At 40.4% G+C, this 27,652-nt stretch overlaps 1 protein-coding gene across 2 annotated transcripts in view; it reads right to left on the bottom strand.

Moving 5' to 3' along the window:
• mmp24 (matrix metallopeptidase 24) overlaps positions 1-26,386 on the bottom strand; it is a 67,749-nt gene extending 41,363 nt beyond the window's left edge. The window contains exon 1 of one of the 2 annotated variants that reach the window (XM_021568354.2): positions 26,078-26,386. In XM_021568354.2, coding sequence (XP_021424029.1) covers positions 26,078-26,203 — 126 coding nt within the window. In that variant the 5' untranslated portion in view covers positions 26,204-26,386. The remainder of the gene's footprint in view (positions 1-26,077) is intronic. The other variant, XM_021568353.2, reaches the window with a different exon arrangement.
• Between the last annotated feature and the right edge of the window lie 1,266 nt (positions 26,387-27,652).

The raw sequence follows: 27,652 nt of genomic DNA, 5'->3' as shown, positions 1-27,652 counted from the left end.
TTTGTGAACAGCAGTTTTCAGTTCTTTCCACAGATTCTCGATTGGATTCAGGTCTGGACTTTGACTTGGCCATTCTAACACCTGGATATGTTTATTTTTGAACCATTCCATTGTAGATTTTGCTTTATGTTTTGGATCATTGTCTTGTTGGAAGACAAATCTCTGTCCCAGTCTCAGGTCTTTTGCAGACTCCATCAGGTTTCTTCCAGAATGGTCCTGTATTTGGCTCCATCCATCTTCCCATCAATTTTAACCATCTTCCCTGTCCCTGCTGAAGAAAAGCAGGCCCAAACCATGATGCTGCCACCACCATGTTTGACAGTGGGGATGGTGTGTTCAGCTGTGTTGCTTTTACGCCAAACATAACGTTTTGCATTGTTGCCAAAAAGTTCAATTTTGGTTTCATCTGACCAGAGCACCTTCTTCCACATGTTTGGTGTGTCTCCCAGGTGGCTTGTGGCAAACTTTAAACTACACTTTTTATGGATATCTTTAAGAAATGGCTTTCTTCTTGCCACTCTTCCATAAAGGCCAGATTTGTGCAATATACGACTGATTGTTGTCCTATGGACAGAGTCTCCCACCTCAGTTGTAGATCTCTGCAGTTCAACCAGAGTGATCATGGGCCTCTTGGCTGCATCTCTGATCAGTCTTCTCCTTGTATGAGCTGAAAGTTTAGAGGGACGGCCAGGTCTTGGTAGATTTGCAGTGGTCTGATACTCCTTCCATTTCAATATTATCGCTTGCACAGTGCTCCTTGGGATGTTTAAAGCTTGGGAAATCTTTTTGTATCCAAATCCGGCTTTAAACTTCTTCACAACAGTATCTCGGACCTGCCTGGTGTGTTCCTTGTTCTTCATGATGCTCTCTGCGCTTTTAACGGACCTCTGAGACTATCACAGTGCAGGTGCATTTATACGGAGACTTGATTACACACAGGTGGATTGTATTTATCATCATTAGTCATTTAGGTCAACATTGGATCATTCAGAGATCCTCACTGAACTTCTGGAGAGAGTTTGCTGCACTGAATGTAAAGGGGCTGAATAATTTTGCACGCCCAATTTTTCAGTTTTTGATTTGTTAAAAAAGTTTGAAATATCCAATAAATTGTCGTTCCACTTCATGATTGTGTCCCACTTGTTGTTGATTCTTCACAAAAAAATACAGTTTTATATCTTTATGTTTGAAGCCTGAAATGTGGCAAAAGGTCGCAAAGTTCAAGGGGGCCGAATACTTTCGCAAGGCACTGTATGTAGCATGAAGCCACCACAAACCAAGACAATGGGTTCCTTATCCCCCATACCAGGAAAAACAATAAGTAATTTGGACAGGCTTCAGTGGGCTTATTGTTTCCACAGCAAAAATAAAAATAGCCACATGCTTCACTCGCTTAACAATTTAAAAATGTTGGCTGAATATGAGCAGGTAGTAAGACAGGCCACTTCATACTGTACTTCTGCAATATCGTGTGAAAAATAGAGGAAAATATGGGATAGTAGGTGTAGTAGCGGATTAATGAATAACATTGAATATTTGCTCAAGAGGGATGTCATTTTATTTGTATTGAAAATGAAACAATAACTCAAGAAACAGCCACTGATGTGATCAAATTATAGGCCATGAACTAGGATTTAACTCCCTCACAATCCTTATCCAGGGTTTACACCCCAGTTGACCTTAGGACATTTCCTGCTCCCCAAAGTCAACAGCTAGGCTACTTCCCCAGGATCACTATGGCCCTATTTGAAATGCATCCTTCCTTCCTCCCTCCCTTTCAGTGATAATATATCTGAATTGGTTGGATTTGTGAAAGAAATAGGTTGGTAACCACTGATCTGTGATTATCTCAAGGAAATAATTGTGCATTTCTGAGGTATTGGAAAAGGGCTAGTAACAACACAAAGAAGGTAAAGACGATTCTCTCCAACACGGTGGTCGTTTTTGGGCTGTCTGGTCCCTGACCCAGTGGAAAAGGCTGTGACTCTTTGCCGTCCTCTTGTCTAATTACGTTCTTAGTAGATCCTCCCCCCTCCACATTTCTACTCAGCTTCATTCAGACTACAAAAAAAGACCAATAATTTCAGGTCCAGTATCATCGTTGGGCCGCCGGGTGTGAAAAATTTGCTGCTGGCATTACACATCTGGCTAAAAGACTACTGTAGCTCTGCTGGAGTCACTTTTATAGATAACTTTTACAACTTCTGGAAACAGAAGATACTCTACAGGAATTACGAAGTCCATCCAAATCATCTTGGCTCCTGGACTCTGTCCACGCATTTCAAGGCTGCGTTGAAACAATGACTGGTAAATGATCCAAGTTAATCTCAGTTAATCCCGACAATGAGTCGTCATAATGCTGCATCAAATGTACATGATGTTAAGTCATTTAATTTATGTACCCCTAATTGCACCGAATACATCTGTTTATCCTACAGCTATTGTAAGCAGTAATCATGAGCCTATAAACCAGAGCTACACTGTCAGCACTGAGGCGGTGTGCAATAGTAGGAAGACCACTTTATGCAACTCGCCCTGCACAATGTAAATAACATGAGTAAGTCTACGTCTAATTAGCTTCACAATATAATAGCCATATTTACGAAAACCAAATTTCCAAAGGCTGGGCCTAATATAGTGTATAAGAGCTCATACAAAAAGTATGATGATGATGTAAAGAATATTTGCTGGTCTGTGGTGTGTAATGAGGAGCAACCAGACACTGCACTTGACGCATTTATGAAACTACTTATTCCAGTTACTAATAAGCACGCACCCATTAAGAGAATAACTGTAAAAACTGTTACATCCCCTTGGATTGATGAGGAATTGAAAAATTGTATGATTGAGAGGGATGAGGCAAAGGTATCTGGCAGCCCAACTGATTGCCAAACGTACTGCAAATTAAGAAATCGTGTGACTAAACGAAAGAAAAAGAAACTACACTATGAAACAAAGATAAATGATATAAAGAATGATAGTAAAAACCTTTGGGACACCTTAAATGAAATATGTGGAAAAAAGCCAACTTGGCTCCTTTATTTATTGAATCAAATGGCTCATTCATCACAAAGCCCATTGATATTGCAAACTACTTTAATTACTTTTTCATTGGAAAGATAAGCAAACCTAGGGATGACATGCCAGCAACAAACACTGACACTACCATCTAAGTATATCGGACCAAATTATGAAAGACAATAATTGTACTTTTGAATTCCATAAAGTCAGTGTGGAGGAGGTTAAACAATTATTGTTGTCTATCAACAATGACAAGCCACCAGTGTCTGACAATCTAGATGGAAAATTACTGAGGATAATAACAAACGATATTGACACTCCTATTTGTCACCTCCTCAATTTAACCCTACAAGAGAGCGTGGGCCCTCAGGCCTAGAGGGAAACTAAAGTAATTCCGCTACCCAAGAATAGTAAAGCCCCCTTTACTGGCTCAAATCGTCGACCAATCAGCCTGTTACCAACCATAAGTAAACTTCTTGAAAAAATTTGACCAGATACAATGCTATTTTACAGTAAATAAATTGACAACAGAATTTCAGCATGCTTCTAGGGAAGGACATTCAACAAGCACGGCACTTACACAAATTACTGATGATTGGCTGATAAAATAATTGTGGGGGCTGTCTTGTTAGACTTCAGTGCTGCTTTTGATATTATCGATCATAGTCTGCTGTTGGAAAAACATATGTGTTATGGCTTTACACCCCTGCTATAATGTGGATAAAGAGTTACTTGTCTAACAGAACACAGAGGGTGTCCTTTAATGGAAGCCTATCAAATATAATCCAGTTATAATCAGGAATTCTCCAGGGTAGCTGTTTAGGCCCCTTGCTATTTTCAATTTTTTACTAGTGACATGCCACTGACTTTGAGTAAAGCCAGAGTTTCTATGTATGCGGATGACTCGACACTATACACTTCAGCTACTACAACAACTGAAATGACTGCAACACTCAACAAAGAGCTGCAGTTAGTTTCAGAGTGGGTGGCAAGGAGTAAGTTATCCCTAAATATTTCTAAAACTGGAACAAAACACTCACTAAACCCTAAACCTCAACTAAATCTTGTAATAAATAATCTGGAAATTGAGCAAATTGAGATGACGAAACTGCTTGGAGTAACACTAGATTGTAAACTGTCATTGTCAAAACATATTGATACAGTAGAGGCTAAGATGGGGAGAAGTCTGTCTATAATAAAGTGATGCTCTGCCTTCTTAACAACACTATCAACAAGGCAGGACTTAAAGGCCCTAGTTTTGTCGCACCTTGACTACTGTTCAGTCGTGTGGTCAGGTGCCACAAAAAAGGAGTTAGGAAAATTGCAATTGGCTCAGAACAGCTGGTCCTTGGATGTACACAGAGAGCTAATATGAATAATATCCATGTCAATCTCTCCTGGCTGAAAGTGGAGGAGAGATTGAATTCCTCACTACTTTTATTTATGAGAGGTCTTGACATGTTGAATGCACAGAGCTGTCTGTCTAAACTACTGGCACACAGCACAGACACCCATGCATACCCCACAAGACATGCCACAAGAAATCTCTTCACATTCCCCAAGTACAGAACAGACTATAGGAGGCACACAGTAGTACATAGAGCCATGACTACATGGAACTCTATTCCACATCAAGTAATTGATGCAAGCAGTAAAATTAGATTTACAAAAACAGATTAAAAAACACCTTATGGAACGGCGGGGACTGTGAAGCAACACAAACATTGGCACGAACACATGCATACACACACACAGACACACACACATACACATACGATAACATATTTACTATACATACACATGGATTTAGTACTGTAGATATGTGGTAGTGGTGGAGTAGTGGCCTGAGGGCACACTGTGTGTTGTGAAATCTGTGAATGTATTTTAATGTTTTAAAATGGCATAAAACGCCTTAATTTTGCTGGACCCCAGGAAGAGTAGCTGCTGCTTTGGCAGGAACTAATGGGGATCCATAATAAATACCGGGGTCACCGAAATAACAGTTCGACAGCATTTTTTTTTTATAAGGACACATTTTCTCCTCTACAACTCCTGACTGCATGTGCTGCGATATAAATAGAAAGAATAGAATAGGTGTCCCCATTCATGTCAATGATGGCATAATAGGTGGACTGGTGGCCAGTGCAAGGAGCAGAGCAGGAAGTGAAAGAAGGAAGTGTACCCACCAATATGTGCTGTGATTTGTTGATTCAACTCAACTGACATTTCAAAAAACACATTCCATTGCATGATCCACACCAGTTAACATCATTCGAATTAACATTCTACATTACTATGGAAATTATTGCATCACAATACCAGGCAGCCTTTGCAAGTGTTAAAACAGTCAGCTGATTCTGGCCATCCTTTATGGTTAGCTCTAGTCGGGCAGTTTAGTCTCCCATTCAGAGGGCCCTTACTTTAGTTAGTGTCTTATTGATCAAAGTCACGCCAAATACTTATCATCACATCTCGTTCAGCCTATCAACAGCCTTAATTCCCGGGACTTCAGTTTCAGTTGGTCTATGACCCCAGCACGCTGTGTGGTCAGAAACGTGCTTTCCCCATCCTGATGAGCACTTCCACAGTTTTCCCTCCTGCTGAACTTTTCCTCCTGTGGACTAAATCCCTGTATGTCTGATGTTTAATTAAGCATAGTTAATGTAAGTTTTCAATGGACATGATTCTCGGTTATCTGAACCATGAGTGGTCAGATGTGTGTGTGTGATGTGTGAATGTGGACATCTTCTTCCATTAGACTCCCCCGAACCTGGACACCCGCTTCATCCTATTTCTGACTGGACATTCTGTAGTGGTTGCTACCGGCCTTAAGCCAGCACCTAAGATTTCTTATTACATTCATGGTCCTTCGATTCTCTACAACCCTACCCCTATTTTACAGCAAGTGTACCCATGAGTTCACCTGTCAAATTGCCAGGGTTAGAGGTTCCAAGCCTGTGCTATTGATTCTGTTTGTTATATGCATGTGTGCAGGGAGGGGCGGTGCAACGAAGGCAACCGTCAGCAAGAAGAAACAAAGTTTCATCACGTTAAAAGTCAATGTTACCGCAGAAATGGACTCAACCGCATGAATGCCCGGCCGTCCCGTCTTCAGTCAGCTGTTTGTCTCCCCCCAAAATAAAAAAAAATACAAACGCAACATGGAAAGTGTTGGTCCCACGTTTCATGAGCTGAAATTTACAATTTCTCTACCATCAGCAGCCTTCAATGTCATTTTAGGGAATTTGGTAGTATGTCCAACCGGCCTCACAACAGCAGACCACGTTTAACCACGCCACCCCAGGACCTCAACATCTGACTTCTTCAACTGCAGGATTGTCAGTGACAAGCCACCTGGACAGCTAATGAAACTGTTGGTTTGCACAACCGAAGATTTTCTGCAGAAACTGTCAGAAACCGTCTCAGGGAAGCTCATCTGTGTGCTTGTCGTCCTCAGCAGGGTCTTGACCTGACTGCAGTTCGGCATCGTGGCTGACTTCAGTGGGTAAATGTTCACCTTCGATAGCCACTGGCACGCTGGAGACGTGTGCTCTTTACAGATGAATCCCGTTTATACCGGTACAGGGCAGATGGTGAGCGGTTTGCTGATGTCAACGTTGTTAACTTCTTATGGCTGCAGGGGCAGTATTGAGTAGCTTGGATGAAAAGGTGCCCAGAGTAAACGGCCAGCTCCTCAGTCTCAGTTGCTAATATATCCATATTATTATTAGTTTTGGATAGAAAAGACTCTAAAGTTTCCAAAACTGTCAAAATATTGACTGTGAGTATAACAGAACTGTTATTGCAGGCGAAACCCTGAGGAAAATCAAACTAGGAAGTGGCTTCTATTTTGAAAACTCCATGTTCCATAGCCTGCCTTTGCTCCATTTAAAGGACATCAACCAGATTCCTTTTCCTATCGCATCCTCAAGGTGTCAACAGTCTTCAGACATAGTTTCAGGCTTTTATTTTAGAAAAATGAACCAGAAAGATAACATCGCGTCAGGTGTTTGCATGAGTTTTGCTCACACAACAGAGTTTGGGCAGCCATTGCCTTTCCCTCTCCTACAGTTGGGGTTGATATATTATCGATTATATATTTTAAAAACAACCTGAGGATTGATTATAAAAAAAGTTTGACATGTTTCTTGTGGACATTACGGAAACTATTTGGAATTTGTCTGTGTTGTCGTGACCGCTCTTTCCTGTGGATTTCTGAACATAACGCGCCAAACAAACTGAGGTATTTTGGATATAAAAATAATCTTTATGGAACAAAAGGAACATTTATTGTGTAACTGGGAGTCTCGTGAGTGAAAACATCCGAAGATCATCAAAGGTAAACGATTAATTTGATTGCTTTTCTGATTTTCGTGACCAAGCTACTTGATGCTAAGTGTACATAATGTTTTGTCGAGCGATCGATAAACCTACACGAAAGCTTGGATTGCTTTCGCTGTAAAGCATATTTTCAAAATCTGACATGACAGGTGGATTAACAAAAGGCTGTGTTTTCCTATATTGCACTTGTGATTTCATGAATATAAATATTTTTAGAAATATTGTTTGAATGTGGCGCTATGCAATTCAGCGGTTGTTGATGACAATTATACCGTTAACGGGATTGCAGCCATAACAAGTTAACAGAGTACCCCATGTGCCCCATAATCCCGGTGAGGTTATGGTATGGGCAGGCAGGCATAAACTACGAACACAATTGCATTTATCAATGACGAGATCCTGAGGCCCATTGTCGTGCAATTCATCAACCTCCATCACCTCATGTTTCAGCAACATTCCTGGAAGCTGAAAATGGCCCGGTTCTTCCATGGCCTGCATACTCACCAGAGATGTCACTGATTGAGCATGTTTGGATGCTCTGGATCAATGTAAGTTCCCGCTAATATCCAGCAACAACCCACATTACACACACCTGGCAACCACCATTACGCATACTCAATCAATCACATTTATTTATAAAGTCCTTTTTACATCAATCGATGTCACAAAGTGTTATACAGAAACCCAGCCTAAAACCCCAAACAGCAAGCAATGCAGATGTAGAAGCACAGTCTAGGAAAAACTCCCTAGAAAGGCAGACACCCAGGAAGAAACCTAGAGAGGAACCAGGCTCTGAGGGGTGGCCAGTCCTCTTCTGGCAGTGCCGGGTTGAGATTAGTACATAGCCAAGATGTTCAAATGTTCATAGATGACCAGCAGGGTCAAATAATAATAATCACAGTGGTTGTAGAGGATGCAACAGGTCAGCACCTCAAGAGTAAATGTCAGTTGTCTTTTCATAGCCGATCATTCAGAGTTAGAGACCGCAGGTGCGGTAGAGAGAGAAAGTCGAAAACAGCAGGTCCGGGACAAGGTAGCACGTCCGGTGAACAGGTCAGGGTTCCATAGCTGCAGGTAGAACAGTTGAAACTGGAGCAGCAGCACAACCAGGTGGACTGGGGACAGCAAGGAATCATCAGGCCAGGTAGTCCTGAGGCATGGTCCTAGGGCTCAGGTCCTCCGAGAGAAGAGAGAAAAGGGAGAAAAAGAGAAAGAGAGAGTTAGAGTGAGCATTCACACAGGACACCAGATAAGACCGGAGAAATACTCCAGATATAACAGACGGACCCTAGCTCCCCGACACATAAACTATTGCAGCCTAAATACTGGAGGCTAAGACAGGAGGGATCGGGAGACACTATGGCCCCGTCCGACGATACCCCTGGACAGGGTCAACCAAGCAGGATATAACCCGACCCACTTTGTCAAAGTACAGCCCCCACACTACTAGAAACATGTCAAACGATGTTTATATTCAATCTTCAGGTTGTTTTTAGCCTAAATGATCAATAATATATTAACCGGACAATAACGTATAACGTCGTCAATATAAAAGGTAAACAAAGAAAGGCATTCTCTCTGGTCGTGCGCATGAAAAAGTTCTGACACATCAGGGTCCACTCATTCAGACTGCTCTTACTCCTTCATTTTTCAGAATTACAAGACTGAAACAATTTCTAAAGACTGTTGACATCTAGTGGAAGGCATAGAAACTGCAATTTGAGTCCTAAGTCAATGGATACTGTTATGGTATTGAATAGAAAAACTACAACAAACAAAAAGAATCCTACTTCCTGAATGGATTTTTCTCAGGTTTTCGCCTGCCAAATCAGTTCTGTTATACTCACAGACATTATTTTAACAGTTTTGGAAACTCTGGAGTGTTTTTTATCCAAATCTACTAATATGCATATCCTATCTTCTGGGCCCGAGTAGAAAGCAGTTTAATTTGGGCATGCTTTTCACCCAAAAATCCAAATGCTGCCCCCTACCCTACATAAGTGAATGTTTCTTATTATTGAAAGCATTCTGTCGGGCTATATCAACGTCTGGTACGGCAACTGCACTGCCCGCAACCGCAAGGCTCTCCAGAGGGTGGTGTGGTCAGCCCAGCACATCACCGGGGGCAAACTACCCGCCCTCCAGGACACCTAGAGCACCTGATGTCACAGGAAGGCCAAAAAGATCATCAAGGACATCAACCACCCGATCCACTGCCTGTTCACCCTGCTATCATCCAGAATGTGAGGTCAGCACAGGTGCATAAAAGCTGGGACCGAGAGACTGAAAAACAGCTTCTATCTCAAGGCCATTACACTGTTAAACAGCCATCACTAGCACATTTAAGGCTGCTGCATATAGGCATAGACTAGAAATCACTGGCCACTTTAAGGAATGGAACACTAGTCACTTTAATAATGGTTACATAGCTGGCATTGCTCATCTCATATGTATATCCTGTTTTTTATACTATTCTACTGTATGGGGCGGCAGGGTAGCCTAGTGGTGAAAGCGTTGGACTAGTAACCAGAAGGTTGCAAGTTCAAACCCCCAAGCTGACAAGGTACAAATCTGTCGTTCTGCCCCTGAACAGGCACTGTTCCTAGGCCGTCATTGAAAATAAGAATTTGTTCTTAACTGACTTGCCTAGTTAAATAAAGGTTAAAAAATAAATACATCTCATTCACTTAATAATATTTACATATCTTGCATTACTCATCTCATATGTATATACTGTATTCTATACTATTCTATTCTTAGTCCGTTCTGCTCTGACATCGCTCGTCCATATGCATATAGTCTTAATTCATTCCTACATAGATTTATGTGTATTGGGTATATGTTGTGTAATTTGTTAGATATTACTTGTTAGATATTACTGCACTGACGGAGCTAGAAGCTACACCCGCAATAACATCTGCTAATCACGGGTATGTGACCAATAACCTTTGATTTGATTTTAATTCCCTGTTTAACACACACACACACACACACACACACACACACACACACACACACACACACACACACACACACACACACACACACACACACACACACACACACACACACACACACACACACACACACACACACACACACACACACACACAGCTTGTGTGGGGGAGGGAGCCTGAAAACGGCATGAGCAGCAGAGCAGTGATGAGGGATGGAAAACGAGAGCAAACCATCCAAGAGGGAGCGGGAGAGCAAGAGAGAGAGAGATGAGATGAGAGGGAAGGAGAGTGAAGATGATGGGGGTGGGGAGTGCAGTCTGCCTGAGCTGAAGGAGAAAAATCACATGGTACAGCAAACAAAGGAAGCCAGCTACAGTTAAGGGGCGAGACCAATGCTCAACAGCAGCAACAATAACAACATCACTAACTCATCATTAGTGGATGGAAGGTTAGAAGAGATGAGAAATAGGTACGACTCTCACTCACAATTAAAGGCTGATACATTATCCAAACCTGACCTGACCGTATGAAGTGATGAAAGTAACTTCAACTGTTCTTCATTATCATTATGTCATAGATAAAATAATAATAATAATCGGAAAATAAAGTATTAACAGTAGTATGAAGCCCATGTGGTGCTGTGGAGGTTCAATTTGGGATTATGAAATTAGGTAACACTTTATATTAAGTTGCCCTTATTATTATGGAACTAACACAGTAATAACTGTGTTAACAACATAATAGTTACATACGTTTTACTATGCCATTTACATGGTAATAGGGTTGTTGCGGAATTGGGTATTACACAATTGGAACAAGAAATGTGTAATTACACATTCACTTGCTGAAGTTTATTCCACATGTGTACAGTAACTACCAGGGCCATGCACAGACCTTTCAGTTTTTTCAGAAAACCAGTCAGTATCTGGTGTGACCACCACAAGTCGATCCAGAGCATCCCAAACATGCTCAATGGGTGACCATTTTCACCGTCCAGGAATTTTGTACAATCCTTGCGATATGTTGCGTGCATTATCATGCTAAAAATGAGGTGATGGCAGCAGATTAATGACACGACAATTGTGTTCATTGTCCGTAGCTTATGCCTGCCCATACCATAACCCCACTGCCACCATGGGGCACTCTGTTCACAACATTGACATCAGCAAACCGTTCGCCCACACAACACCGATACACGCTGTCTGCCATCTGCCCATCTGTACAGTTGAAAATGGGATTCATCTGTGAAGAGCACACTTCTCCAGCGTGCCTGTGTCATCAAAGTTGAGCATTTGCCCACTGAAGTCAGTTACAACGCCGAACTGCAGTCAGGTCAAGACACTGGTGAGGACAAGGAGCACGCACATGAGCTTCCCTGAGACGGTTTTTGGCAGTTTTTGCAGAAATTCTTTGGTTGTGCAAACTCACAGTTTCATCAGCTGTCTGGGTGGCTGGTCTCAGACAATCTCGCAGGTGAAGAAGCCGGATATGAAGGTCCTGGGCTGGCGTGGTTACACGGTTACATGGTCTGCGGTTGCGAGGCCCGGTTGGACCAGTGACGGTCGGTGACGTTTAAGATGAGGAAGGACATTTTTTTTGTTATGAGCATGGCCTTATTTCTGTTACAGCATATTGGATGACTGTCATTCATATTCCATTCACCCAGTTCAATGTAACAGCGATAGGTTTAGGCTACTACATGATACTCAAATATCTATCATGAGGTTGCTACAATCTAGCTTATGAATGAATGAAAGTTCACATGCACAGGATGAGAGGAACATTTTGAGTAATCAAGGTGACAGATTCAATATCGCTTTGCACAGTCTTGCCTGCATCTAGATGATCTAGGGTGTAATTATTAGTCCAACAGTTGCCAACGAGAGTTTTTATTGGAAAAATTCAGGTACAGTGCCTTGCGAAAGTATTCGGCCCCCTTGAACTTTGCGACCTTTTGCCACATTTCAGGCTTCAAACATAAAGATATAAAACTGTATTTTTTGTGAAGAATCAACAACAAGTGGGACACAATCATGAAGTGGAACGACATTTATTGGATATTTCAAACTTTTTTAACAAATCAAAAACTGAAAAATTGGGCGTGCAAAATTATTCAGCCCCTTTACTTTCAGTGCAGCAAACTCTCTCCAGAAGTTCAGTGAGGATCTCTGAATGATCCAATGTTGACCTAAATGACTAATGATGATAAATACAATCCACCTGTGTGTAATCAAGTCTCCGTATAAATGCACCGGCACTGTGATAGTCTCAGAGGTCCGTTAAAAGCGCAGAGAGCATCATGAAGAACAAGGAACACACCAGGCATGTCCGAGATACTGTTGTGAAGAAGTTTAAAGCCGGATTTGGATACAAAAATATTTCCCAAGCTTTAAACATCCCAAGGAGCACTGTGCAAGCGATAATATTGAAATGGAAGGAGTATCAGACCACTGCAAATCTACCAAGACCTGGCCGTCCCTCTAAACTTTCAGCTCATACAAGGAGAAGACTGATCAGAGATGCAGCCAAGAGGCCCATGATCACTCTGGATGAACTGCATAGATCTACAGCTGAGGTGGGAGACTCTGTCCATAGGACAACAATCAGTCGTATATTGCACAAATCTGGCCTTTATGGAAGAGTGGCAAGAAGAAAGCCATTTCTTAAAGATATCCATAAAAAGTGTCGGTTAAAGTTTGCCACAAGCCACGTGGGAGACACACCAAACATGTGGAAGAAGGTGCTCTGGTCAGATGAAACCAAAATTGAACTTTTTGGCAACAATGCAAAACGTTCTTTTTGGCGTAAAAGCAACACAGCTGAACACACCATCCCCACTGTCAAACATGGTGGTGGCAGCATCATGGTTTGGGCCTGCTTTTCTTCAGCAGGGACAGGGAAGATGGTTAAAATTGATGGGAAGATGGATGGAGCCAAATACAGGACCATTCTGGAAGAAACCTGATGGAGTCTGCAAAAGACCTGAGACTGGGACGGAGATTTGTCTTCCAACAAGACAATGATCCAAAAGATAAAGCAAAATCTACAATGGAATGGTTCCATTATCCAGGTGTTAGAATGGCCAAGTCAAAGTCCAGACCTGAATCCAATCGAGAATCTGTGGAAAGAACTGAAAACTGCTGTTCACAAATGCTCTCCATCCAACCTCACTGAGCTCGAGCTGTTTTGCAAGGAGGAATGGGAAAAAATGTCAGTCTCTCGATGTGCAAAACTGATAGAGACATACCCCAAGCGACTTACAGCTGTAATCGCAGCAAAAGGTGGCGCTACAAAGTATTAACTTAAGGGGGCTGAATAATTTTGCACGCCCAATTTTTCAGTTTTTGATTTGTTAAAAAAGTTTGAAATATCCAATAAATGTCGTTCCACTTCATGATTGTGTCCCACAAAAAAATACAGTTTTATATCTTTATGTTTGAAGCCTGAAATGTGGCAAAAGGTCGCAAAGTTCAAGGGGGCCGAATACTTTCGCAAGTCACTGTATGTTTATCCCTGTTTCGTTCTGTTTGTTTCCGTTTAAGTAACGCTTTTCAACAGAATCTGCGAAATGAATATACTCCTGATCACACGAAAACACAGTTCACTTTCTACATCGTAACCATATTAGCTAACATCATACTTAGTCAACATATCTACTAGAACTAACGCATTAGTAAACCTGCAGTTGGCCGAGGTGGCAATAAATGAATAAAACCAAAAGCTTAGCTTGACTTAGAAGAGTTCCAGTGTTGGATAGTCATAGCCAGCTAGCTAACATAGCATCCCTCTCTGTTTAAGTAGGCTAAACTAGCTAGCTGCATTCGCTAGCTAAGTAAAAGAGGAAAAATACAATGAAATATATATATTTTCTCACTTTCTCTCTCTCTCCCTTCCTCCCTTGAGGAGCCCCTACTGGGTTGGACGTACTGCCAAATTTTCTAAAACGACATTGTAGAGAAATTAACATTAAATTCTCTAGCAACAGCTCTGGCGGACATTCTTGCAGTCAAATCAAAATCAAATGTTATTTGTCACATACACATGGTTAGCAGATGTTAATGCGAGTGTAGCGAAATGCTTGTGCTTCTAGTTCCGACAATGCAGTAATAACCAACGAGTAATCTAACCTAACAATTTCACAACAACTACCTTATACACACAAGTGTAAAGGAATGAAGAATATGTACATGTACATGAGTGATGGTACAGAACGGCATAAGCAAGATGCAGTAGATGGTATCGAGTACAGTATATACATATGAGATGAGTAATGTAGGGTATGTAAACATTATATGAAGTGGAATTGTTTAAAGTGGCTAGTGATACATTTTTTTCATCAATTTTATACATTATTAAAGTGGCTGGAGTTGAGTCGGTATGTTGGCAGCAGCCACTCAATGTTAGTGGTGGCTGTTTAACAGTCTGATGGCCTTGAGATGAAAGCTGTTTTTCAGTCTCTCGTCCCTGGTTTCTGGATGATAGCGGGGTGGATCGGGTGGTTGATGTCCTTGATGATCTTTATGGCCTTCCTGTGACATATCCCAGTCCACGTGGTCGAAGCAATCTTGAAGCGTGGAATCAGATTGGTCGGACCAGCGTTGAACAGACCTGTTTTAGTCTCTGTCTATAGGCTGGGAGCAACCAAATGGAGTCATGGTCAGCTTTTCTGAAAGGAGGGCGGAAGTTAGAATAACAATGATCCAGGGTTTTACCAGCCACCAGGGCTGGTAAATCAATATGCACAATCAATATGCTGATAGAATTTAGGGAGTCTTGTTTTCAGATGAGCCTTGTTAAAATCCCCAGCTACAATGAATGCAGCCTCAGGATATGTGGTTTCCAGTTTACATAGTCAAATGAAGTTTGTTCAGGGCCATCGATGTGTCTGCTTGGGGGGGAATATAAACGACTGTGATTATAATCGAAGAGAATTCTCATGGTAGATAATACGGTCGACATTTGTTTGTAAGGAATTCTAAGTCAGGTGAACAGAAGGACTTGTATGTTGTTGTTATGATCACACCACGTCTTGTTAATCATAAGGCATACCCCCCCACCCCTCCACCCTTCTTCTTACCAGAAAGATGCTTGTTTCTGTCAGCGCGATGTGTGAAGAAACCAGCTGGCTTTACCAACTCCGATAGCGTGTCTCGAGTGAGCCATGTTTCCGTGAAGCAAAGAACGTTATACAGAACGTTTCCTATGTCTCTCAGGAATGCTACCCTTGCTCGGATTTCATCTACCTTGTTGTCAGGCGACTGGACATTGGCGAGTAGTATGCTCAGGAGCAGTGAGCGATGTGCCCGTCTCTAGAGCCTGGAGAGCCTGACCAGAAGATCGTCTGCCCCTTTTATGGCGTCGTTGTTTTGGTTGGCCGACTGGGATCCGATTCTATGTCCTGGGTGGTGGGCAAAACAGAGGATCCGCTTCGGGAAATTTGTATTCCTGGTCGTAATGATGGTGAGTTGACGTTGCTCTTATATCCAATAGCTTCTCCCGACTGTATGTAATAAAACCTAAAATTACTATGTAAGATATAACACGTAAAAAAAAAAAAATACTGCATAGTTTCCTAGGAACGCGAAGCGAGGCGGCCATCTCTATCAGTGCCGGAAGTAGTGCAGCATGCCAATTGCACACTCCCTCAAAACTTGAGACATCTGTGGCATTTTTTTGTGTGACAAAACTGCACATTTTAGATTGTCCTTTTATTTTCCCCAGCACAAGGTGCACCTGTGTAATGATCTTGCTGTTACAAGATTCCCTGTTACGATGTGCCCTGAGAGTCGGGATCACGTTCAGGGTGTGAGTGTTTTAATAAATTAACGTAGCATAATACAAAACAAGAAAACACAAACAGACATGACACAGAAACAATGACACCTGGGGAAGGAACCAAAGGGAGTGACATATATAGGGAAGGTGATCAGGGAAGTGATAGAGTCCAGGTGAGCGTAATGATGGTGACAGGTGTGCGTCATAATGAGCAGCCTGGTGACCTAGAGGCCGGAGAGGGAGCACACGTGACAATCAGCTTCTTGATATGCCACATCTGTCAGGTGGATGGATTATCTTGGCAGAGGAGAAATGCTCATTAACAGGGATGTAAACAAATGTGTGCACAAAATTGGAGAGAAATAAGCTTTTTGTGCGTATGGAACATTTCTGAGATCTTTTAACACTTTACATGTTGCGTTTATATGTTTTTTTCAGTGTACAATCGAAAAGGACAACGCCCTCTTTAACAGAGAACCCGTGCAAACGCACCGGCGTCGCCGGTCTACTAGCCATTACCGATCCCTTTTTCCTTTTGTTTGTTTTGTCTTTGGTTCTTTTTCACACCTGGTTTCATTTGCATTAATTTCTGTGTGTTTAATTATAACCTGCTGCCTGCCTAAGTTTGTGCGGGATTAGTCTTTTATTGTGATGTGATCGGTTGGATTTACCGTTATTTGTTTTCACGGTTACGTAAAGCGTATGAGTGTCAAAACTTTGTTCCTCCGTGCGTTTGCACGGGTTCTCTGTTAAAGAGGGCGTTGTCCTTTTCGATTGTGCCATTCCTGTGTTGGTGGACTGTCTTATTAAAACACGCTTCTCAGGCATCCCTGCTCTCCTGCGCCTGACTCCTACACCTACCACCTAGACGCACCTTATCACATTAGTGGTATAAAACAGTAGAGTAACGTTAGAGGCGTTTACAGAAGTTGCACACAAGGGGAATTTGTTTTGTAGCCTAGGGTCTGGTAAAAATGTAGCCTTTTATACTGTAAACATATTTCATACAATTCTATGTCATTTTACCTTGAATAGAGACTTTGGCTGTATCATTTTAATACTGCACAAATGATCAAAATGACAGGCTGATTGACAAACTGAGATCAATAAAAACAACCTTGTCTTGAATCCATCAATAGCCTAGGCCTAGGTGTGTGGAAACACACATGGTTCAAAATGAGGAGGAAATTATAGTCCTTAAAAAACTTTCCAGAATAAAAATCCTATCTCTCTTGTTTTACTTTATTAAACAACGTACGCTCAATAGACCTATTTGGAAGTTCAATATTCTGAAAGACCGGTTTTGTCTTCATGCTATTCAGTTACAGATTTGCCGTGTGTTCCCGACTGTAGTCTATGCCTTGTTATTGGGCTACACACAATCCACAGCTAAGCTATTTAAAAAAAGAAGAAGCTATTGATCCTCTGTGGCTAAATTATAGGCCAACTCGTGGTGTATTAGGCTATTCTAAATTATTACATTTCTTTCTGAACAGACAGCAGTAACTCAATAACTTTGGTACATTTATTTCAATGTATCATGGGAACTCTAGCACCTTCCTGCGGCTATGATTATACAAGGAAATAAAGGAAGTGCTGCTGCATGCAGAGAAACACTCTTTTCATGCAGAGAAACACTCTTTTCATGCCACTTCTTAACAGCTACGACCAGAAGTGACTTTTTGTATCAGGTTAGGAGAACTTATGCAGGTGTTTAGGAGAATGAACGTAGCAGGTTAGGATAATTAGGTTAAGGTTGGGAAAGAGTTAGCGAAAATGCACTCCTAACCTGCTACAAAAATCACTTCTGGTAGTAGCTGTATCGAAGTGGCACGAAAAGAGTTTGCAGGTAGGCTATCAGCCAACCAGACCGGAAATGAATGATGATGAAAATCAAGTGTTATCAACTTGTAATCAAATGGTATGCTGCTGTGGCAGTACTTTTGAAATTTAAACTAGGTAACTTGGTACACACACTCGACCGGTGACTGCATCCCGCAGTGCATGCATGTTTGGATACCTGCCGCTAACAGGGCAGACTGGAAAAGGGCACAACCTGGTGCATATGAGCTCTGTTCAGGGCAGACTGGAAAAGGGCACAACCTGGTGCATATGAGCTCTGTTTAGGGCAGACCAACATACGAGGTAGGGGTAAGGATGGGAGTGGCAAACTTAAGGACGTCACGATGACTTGGTGGCAGTGGGTTCAGAGCAACAATGACAAAAACTGTACACTAACAAATACTATACCACCACCCAAAAGGGCACTTGGCAAGTAGGAGGGCAACGGTGCAGGTGTTTAGGGCACAGGTAGACCCCTATTTGTGCACATGCCTGGTAACTACTGATGTTATTACACATTATCTTGTTCCACTATGTAACTAATGTTTTGTAATTACACACTTTAACTACCGGTCATTTTCAATTTGTTTATTTCTATGTTTGGACCTTGTTCAAAAGCTATACCGCATCAAATGTAATGTAAGAACAATGTAGTTACATTGGATATACTTGTATTTATCATGCACCTACCCAGGAGCAAGCAACTTAATGTAAAGTAAAACCCAGTATGGTATAACCTTTACAATTACTATTTAGTTACAATGTAACAACCTTTGCAGACAATAGGCTAAACAGGAGAAATTAGGAGACATGAGAATGTTAGGTATAACCCTTTTAGTTACAGTGTACTTACAATGTAACAATCTTTAACAACCAACTCTGTAATTACAGGACTCTGTACTTACTCGGGAGCAAGCAATTTAATTTAAAGTGCCATTTTGATGACTTTGTAGTTACAATGTAACAACCATTGCAGACAATAGGCTAACCAGGTGAAATAAGGAGACAGGAGACATGTTTTCAGTTTGAACTTTCTTTAATAGATTTGACAAAGACTCATATTCAAACCATTCAAATTAAATTTCCCATATCAGACTCAAAGCAATAATTATTTTAGTTAGTACGTTTTACTAACACAGGATGGTGGTAAAGCTAGCTAGCTAGCTAGCTAGCTAGCGTTTTTCCATCACTCACTAATGTAAGCTAGCTAAGAGCTGGCCCAATGTAGGATGTCCAATGAAAAAACACATATTTTGACCAATGGGTAGAAATTGTGTAGAAAAAAAATGGTCCAACTCTCAAGTCTCTATCTTAATCCGTTCAAGAGATATTGGAGTTTTTACCCTTGATGGTCAAAATTAAGACGACTAAATCAATGGAGGCCAGAGAGAAAAATCTGGAAATAGCATCGCATCAGCTAGGCTGGATGCTGTGCAAGAATTAAAGATACGTGACAGATTTACGATTGAACTCGTCATTTTTCTTCTCAAATCCGGTGGATATAACACAATATAGAGGTAGTATAGATATCGATTTTGAGATATGACATGTAGTATTTTCATATTAATGCGAAGTTCCTGTTCTTCTTCGAAGACTTTCACAAACACAAGTGTATCTCTGTGAAATGCCAATGGAGTGTACGTCAGCCTTCTATTGTCAAAGCCTTTTACATTTAATTCAGCTTGGGTCATGCTAATTTTGCTATTTGCGACCCGCTGAAACAACTTGGAAGACGATGACCACAAAATTGTAAACCCTTAAAAGTTTAAGTGAGAAAGCTGCAGAGCTCTGTCAACAGACCTCGGTCCTTATTATTGTATTAGGTATCAGTGTCACGACTTCCATCATGTTCGGCGGTCGACGTCACCGACCTTCTAGCCATCCCTGATCCATTTTCCATTGATTTTGTCTTGTCTTCCATCACACCTGGTTTCAATCCCATCAATTACATGTTGTGTATTTAACCCTCTGTTTCCCCTCATGTCCTTGTCGGTGATTGTTTGTTGTATGTATTGGTGCAAGTTATGTTCTGGTGTGCAACGGGTTTTGCACACTCTTATTTTATTTTGTATATTTTGGTTTTCTGAGTTTTTGTTTATTCATTAAAACTGCTCCGTTTATACCAAGTTCACTCTCCTGCGCCTGACTTCCCTGCCACCAGCACGCACCCATTACAATTAGGTTACGAAATCAGACCTCTTGCTTATCATGTTAATGATATGTTAGAGAAAGACCCCACTGATCGATTCAGAACATAAAGAATCATATTTGTCTTGGTAAAATGTATTTTCTAACATAAGGAAGTGAAATTGCATCACCAAAGCACGTTTTCTTCCACTCTGGGCAGAGTGGGTGGACACCCTATACCCCTCAAACTCAAATCTGGACGTTGAAGCCAGTTCCACTGCTTTATATCATTGTTCCCCTCTCATCAGGCACTGATTTAGATCTGGTACACCAGGTGGGTGTAATTAATTATCAGGTAAAACAGAAAACCAGCAGGCTCCGGACCTCGTATGGGTAGGAGTTGAATACCCCTGCCCTATACCATGTCAACATGTTTTCCAACATTACGAAATCATCAGAAAACTTGTGAAACATTTAGTTAACAATACTATTTCACTATTTTGAGATATACATTGTACTTTTGCACATTACAAACCTTTATAATAGTGATGGGGAAACAAGTCTTCCTGAGGTTTTGTCTGCAGAGTGTAAGAGATTAGTGTGACAACTCTTCCTGTTGAACTCTCATTTATAAAAATCATTAAAAAACCACAAAGCATTTAGTTTGCTTTTATGTATTCCATTTAGTGATTGAAATTGTACGTTTGCACATTCAAAAGAAAAATATATAAAATTAGAAGCCAGAAGAACGCTGGGCTGTCACCAGGAGGTGGCAAATGTATGTATTTGTGTAAAAAATAGGGACCACAATGGAAATAAGTCCCTAACTTTACTGTGCAATCTGTCTCTTTTTAAAATCTTGATGTATATGTATTTTTTTAAACTTACAAATAAAATCAATCAATCATTTCAAACTGTGCAGCTGCCAATTGATGAATGGAAAGAGAGAGCTGTTACAAAACACCAAAACGTTTAATGACATTCAGAGATTGTCAAGCCAAGCCTTCGATAAGCCTAAAAGGTAGGGAGGATGTATTTATTGTTTGTCGAGATTGATATAGTCTAATTATTGTGGTGTTGAAAACGCAAACCATAATATTGAGGTGCCTGAAGTTGGTATGCTTTGTTTATTGGTTCTGTGCATTGGCACAGAAATCTGTTGGTGGAAAATTCATTGCACATATTTTATATCATTATAAATATGGCATTGAAATGTTGAAAATCTGATTTCCCCATTGCTGATCATTATCTGTAGCCGGCTCTTATCTTAGTGTAATGAAACAGGCAGGGAGAGTGAGCTCGTCTGTGCTGGTCGGTGAACCTTCTGGCCCGTAGCCCTGAGTGGCATCGACTGTGCCACAAAAGCATGTTGAAGTGGCAAAGTGGATATCCACATTTATAAACACAGGGTCGCTACAGTTATTCTAATTTGTGGTCATAAACATTATTTTGAGTTAATTCTATTAGGGGGAGGGTGTTCAATTTATTTTACAGTACAAGGTGAGGGTAATGCGAAAATATTTGTAACGTTGGGGAGGGAGGTGCAATTTTTTTAAGACACCTTGAGTTGAACTGGCTCTTCCCCCTCAGTAACATTTCCTCTGTCCCTTCAAGGTTTGTTATGTGCAAAAGTGCAATGTAAGTCTCATAAATAGTGAAATAATATTGTAAAATAAATGCTTTATGATGATTTTGTTTATTAACATGGAAAACATGTTGACATTAGGCTAACAATGGCTAGCTAGCCATCTAGCTAGCTAGCTACATTTTGTGAATGATGGGGATTTTACTAACTAAAATAGTTATTGCTTTGAGTCTGAAATGGGGGTTTGAATTTCAATATTTTGAATATGAATCATTGCCAAATCCGTGAAAGAAAAGTAAAAGTGAAAAATGTTCTCCTGTCGTTATTTATCCTGATTAGCCTAGTGTCTGCAAATATTTGTACATTGTAACTACAAAGTAATTAATTAAAATGTCACTTCATTTTGCAATATGTTGCCTGCTCCTGGGTAAGGACATTTTAAATACATGTATATCCCGTGTAACAACATTGTAATTACTGAGTTGGTTGTTAAAGATTATTACATTGTAATTACAATGTAACTAAAAGGGTTATACCTAATTTGCTCTCCTGTCTCCTAATTTCTCCTGTTTAGCCTATTCTCTGCAGAGATTGTTACATTGTAACTAAATAGTAATTATAAAGATTATACCCTACTGGGCTTCACTTTACATTAAGTTGCTTACTCCTGGGTAGGTGCATGATAATTACAAGTATATCGTATTTAACTACATTGTTCTTACATTAAACTTGATTCGGTATAGCCTTTCATCCAGGTCATAACATAGAAACAAACTAATTAAAAATGAACTGTAGTTAATGACAGGATGGGCCTTGTTACAAGTGTTGTTACCAGATCCTAGCCTATTTATCAACCCTGGTATTACATTTGGATTTGATGGTAGTGGCACCTTGTAGTTACTAACCATGTCCAATTTTGGTTCGAATTATTAACATGGTAATTCACAGGTGACTTCCAAACATATTTTTATAAAAAATGTGTTACATAGTGGAACAAGAGAATGTGCTATAACATCAGTAGTTACACATGTGGAATAAACTTCAGCAAGTGAATGTGTAATTACACATTCCTTGTTCCAATTGTGTAATAACTGTTTCCGCAACAACCCTATTACCATAGTAAAACCTATGTAACTACTATGTTGTTAACACAGTTATTAGCACTGAATGTAGCGATTGATTATGATGTTCATGATAGAGCAGCATTTGGGCTAGTTGTAAAATCTTGTATTTGTTGGCAAGATCAGTGGCATTTTTTTAATTGCCTTTTGGCACAAACTATGGGAGAATGATTAACAGACAAATGGTTGAGGTGGTATCTTGATTCCAATAAACTGTGAAAAACTGGGTTGTAGATGACAGCAATACATGGTCCTGAGCTAGCTGAGTGAATTTGCATGGATTTGACATCTTGAAACAACCTTCTTTATACTATTTGGGGAGGAACATTCTCCAAAGATTTGCCATCTTTCCAAAACTGGCAGCAGCCTATGGTTTGTGCACTTACAAAGGATTTGATCAAAGTGTAACACAAAGCAGACAAAATATCAAACATACTAACATGGCCCTCTAAAAAACAGAGGTAGAGACTACTTTAAAGACAAAGACTAGTAACATACTGCAGTTTTAGACTGTATTAATATAGGGGGGAAAACTGTATCTAGCTAAACATGTATTTTAAAGTATTCAGCTCTTGAGATTTCCAGTTTGGTTGGTGGGCACATCATCCTCAAATAGACAGCGGGAAATTAACATCTTACAGTTACTGTACTGTGGCTATATAGGCCAAGTGTTTAAATATTACACAACTCATTGCCGTATCACTGGATTCCCAACAACCCAGTTCAGTCTAATCTTACCAAACTACCATGAAACCCTTGCTATATCATAACCTAACTGGCTGATTTCCAAACTGCCTGACATGCATTCAAGAAGTCAACGTATTAGATCCAATCCAGAGCAGGTACCAAGCTACAGTACCACATCATTCTACTGACCAGAAAGTGTTAAAATGATATTGCAAGCACAAAAGCTTCTGTCATCATCAGTGGATATTACATCACATGACTGAAATGATTGAGTCAAGCGCTATGCCCTTAATGCAGGTTACATAACTCCCAGGTAAACTTTATTAATGTATTTTATTCGATGTGTGCACTCAGGGCATCAGTGACATTTACTGATCAATTACTGCAAGTACAGTACCAGGGAGAACCAAAATATCTGCATGACTGGAGCTGTACAAGATTGCGTGAATTTAGTATAAATGTGAGTGATGTGAATTTAGCTTGCTGAACTTAGTAACCATCCAAGTCCTATCCTTTCCCTCGGTTGTTTTGTCTCCCTCTTGATTTGATTTGGTCAGGTGGCAGGTTTCAAGTTAATGTCAGTATAAGCCCCCTCTGAATCTTGACAGTGTCAAGTCATCTCTCATCAAACAGCCAATGCCAATTTATAACTAAGCAAACACTGGCCAATCAATTATCCTTACTTGGAACGAGATGGCGGTGTCATCTAGGCATACAGCTGAACAAATAGGCTTACTGTTAGCAGTACAGTATCCTCAAAGATAAACACTGAACTATATAAATATGATTAAGAATACATGCATACTCTGAGCATACAATATAAATAATGATGTGTGTGTGTGGGGGGGGGGGTCAGAGAGAGAGAGGAAGCATACTAGAGAGTCCAATCTATCACTGGTGATTGACAACATATCTCTAAATTGTTTATTTGCAATCATAATTACATATTGTCTGGCCGATGGTCATGAATTCTATAATCAATCGGGACATTTCTATAGCCTTCGAAGGGAGCCTAATGAGAGGGCTTAATGTTGGTTTTAAAAGGGTCCTGCGTGTTTATCAGTCTGCTAAATTCACTAGGCTATAACAGCAGCTTTATCTAGCCTGGTAGCCAGATGTGCTTCTGCTTTAGTCAACTCCTTTATTGTTGTCATGCCTAACAAAGGAAAAACAGAATTAACCACCAGGCTAAAGTTCAGCCATGACACTCAGGTACGCACGTGATGTCACAGGAAAGGATCGGGTGAGGATTATGCTAAATGATGGACTCTGACTATAGAAATGGTCTATTCATTCATACATAATAAAAATAATGTCAGTGCGGATTAATTAAATTGATTTAAAGGCAGCAGGACTGACATATATAATCAAAAGTCCATCTGTTCAGTTACTCTCTTTTTTCATGGCCCCATTTAAAAAAAAATGTTTTACTCATATCATACTGTCCACACTCACCAACCATGCTTTGTCAAACACCTATAAAGAACTATCTTTGTGTGTACCTATCATCTTGAAATTGTTACATTACAAGCAATTGGAAAGGCTTTCACTGCAAACAGCTTATTCAAAACACAGCACAAAGTCATATACAACTCTATATGCCACCAGTGCCCTCTCTACTCCCTGCTATTGCAATAAATTATGGAGGAAGCTATATTTGGAATCATGTAACAGTTCTGGATTCTTTGTTCTGTCCAAATGAAAACAAAGCACATAAGTTTTTTTTCTGTGTGGAAGGACTTATTTTATTAGCATATTGTTGATATGCTGTTATTGACAAAATACCTTATGATAATAACAGTGTTTTAGATAACTGGGAACCCTATGAAAGGTCTAATGTTTTTGTAGCTTGTGCTTCAACTCATTGTGCATATCATATATGAATGTTGACTGTTGTGTTTAGCATTGACCCACGTAACCTTGATTTTAATACTAGTCATGTTTAAATCAGCTCCAAATATGGGATACCATAGCTAGGTGACATTAAATTAAACAGTGATACCGAATTGGAATTTGCTACATGTGCTGTGGCGCAATGATTCTCCTCTCCAATGCATGCAAAACATATAATCAGTCTCTTTGTATGTCATTTGTCATTGCAACCCATATACTAGGCTACCACTAGTGGATGAATATGCGAGTAGAAAGGTTAAACAATTCTCATTGCGAAATTAAACTTAATGATCGTGAAGGCAGCTGTGTTCATAAACAATCAATTCGACGGACAAAAGCGTTCAATGTTTTTTCCAACATGCATTCAAGTGAATATGTGTAGAGGAGTTGAACATGTAGATCTAGGTCAATCTATAGATGTTTTGAGGTGAGGTGATACATAGGCTAATGCCACTAAAATCTCAATAAATAAAATGGTAGAGCTGCCTGACATCTTGTTTATGTGGTTTATTTATTTGGATAATGTAATTGTTATAGAGCTGTCAACAGTTCGGATAAGCTATTCATAAACGATACACAGATAAACATTCAAACGCACGATTTTATTGTATTTCCACCTGCGCTATAAAGAAGCGCAATACAGTGCTGTGCGATTTTGCCCAGTCCGTTTCGGTAAGGATGCTGTATAGAATAAATCAATTGCATCCCTGTTCGTGCATCTGACCTACCTCAACAATGAACGTCTTCTCTTCACCACAGACCGAGACAACCCAGAATAAAATATGAAAGTAGCAGGTTTTCCAGCAAAAACCAGGGAGCCCCGCTTTCCTCCTCTTCACTCCAAGCCCCGCCATGACTGTCCCCAAATTCCCCCCTCAGTCCGCGTTCGAGTTCCAGTCTTATGTCCTGTGTCCGTGCTTTATTCACAGGAAGAATGATTACCTAAATTTCTCTGGTTGAATTTCAACGCATACCAACCGCAATTCTCGGGCTCTCATTGCGCAGACTCTGTTCTTAAAGCGTCACACAAAACGGAAGGTATTTATGCCTGCACTCCAATGCTTAAACTGTAAACCGTGAGGTGCCAGAACAAAAAGAGAGCGCGAGAGGGGGGTGACCTGTGGGACTCTGAGGTACCGAAACGGATAAAAATAAAGAAAAAAATAAAGCCGTGCATACATATCATCGCATTTGCTTGGTGGCATAGAGCATTGGAGTAGAGGTGCTTCCAGAAGTTGCACAAATGGGAGAAAAAAATATTACTTGGGTCCAGGAAGAATCTGGCCTTTTATAAACCCATTTCAAACAATTCTACATCATTTTATATGATTGGAGACTTTAGCAGAATATTTTTTTTAACCGCACAAATGATTGAAATGACAGTTTACATTGACACGGACAAACTGAGAATCCGAGATCAATAAAAACGACCTCGTCTTGAATCCAACAATAGCCTAGGCTTACGTGTGAGGAGGAAATTATAGTCCTAGAAAAGCTTTCCACTTTCTCTGATTCACCCATTGCAGCAGGAAGCAGGGGTGCTATAGCACCCCCTAAAAAAAATCTAAATAAAAAAAAGGATCTTAAGCCAATAATTGTTTCCCAAAAGTAGTAGTACATTGTACACGCCATTACAAACCTTTCCTATTGCTCAGAACATGCTATATACTTCTACTCATATAAGTATATCGCTTTGTGCAGGATGTTAATATGTATGGTGTTGAGTCTCTGCCACTTTGTACCTGCAGTAATCACGTCTGCATCCAGCTCTGACAGCAGGTCCAGCATGAATATCCTTGCGGCCCTGACGCAGTATCTTCTTAGTGAAAACTATTTTCGGTCAGCTTTGTTGAACATCCAAAGTTGAGTAAATCAAAATTTGGAGCAATCTGGAGAACAGGTAGACACAAACAAATCTATTCATTTATTTATCATTTCAATTAGAAGGGTACATTGAAAGGTAGCACGTTCAATGGCAAAATCTAAGCTGTAATGCATATAATTTTGCACATCCATGAAACTGGCACAAGAATAATGAAATCACGCATTGAATTCTGCCTACTGACAAGTATGAGTATCACGGTTCGAGCACACTAAAATTAAAATTCTCTTTAATGCTATAATTCAATGAGGACAATATAGAATTAGGTGTCATTTCTGAATTGACTGGAACTGAAACGGAACTGACCCAAACCCTGATGAGTATACTTTAAATCATGTATGGAAATTAATTTGATTTTAACCCTGTTGCTGAGGTGCTTAGTATGACCCACCATGCCTGGAGTATCCGACAACTGTGATTG

Source organism: Oncorhynchus mykiss, chromosome 17 (assembly GCF_013265735.2).
Source record: "Oncorhynchus mykiss isolate Arlee chromosome 17, USDA_OmykA_1.1, whole genome shotgun sequence".
Classification (NCBI taxonomy): domain Eukaryota; kingdom Metazoa; phylum Chordata; class Actinopteri; order Salmoniformes; family Salmonidae; genus Oncorhynchus; species Oncorhynchus mykiss.
The sequence above is the reverse complement of the archived record's forward strand: the minus strand, read 5'-3'. Positions and strand labels throughout refer to the sequence as shown.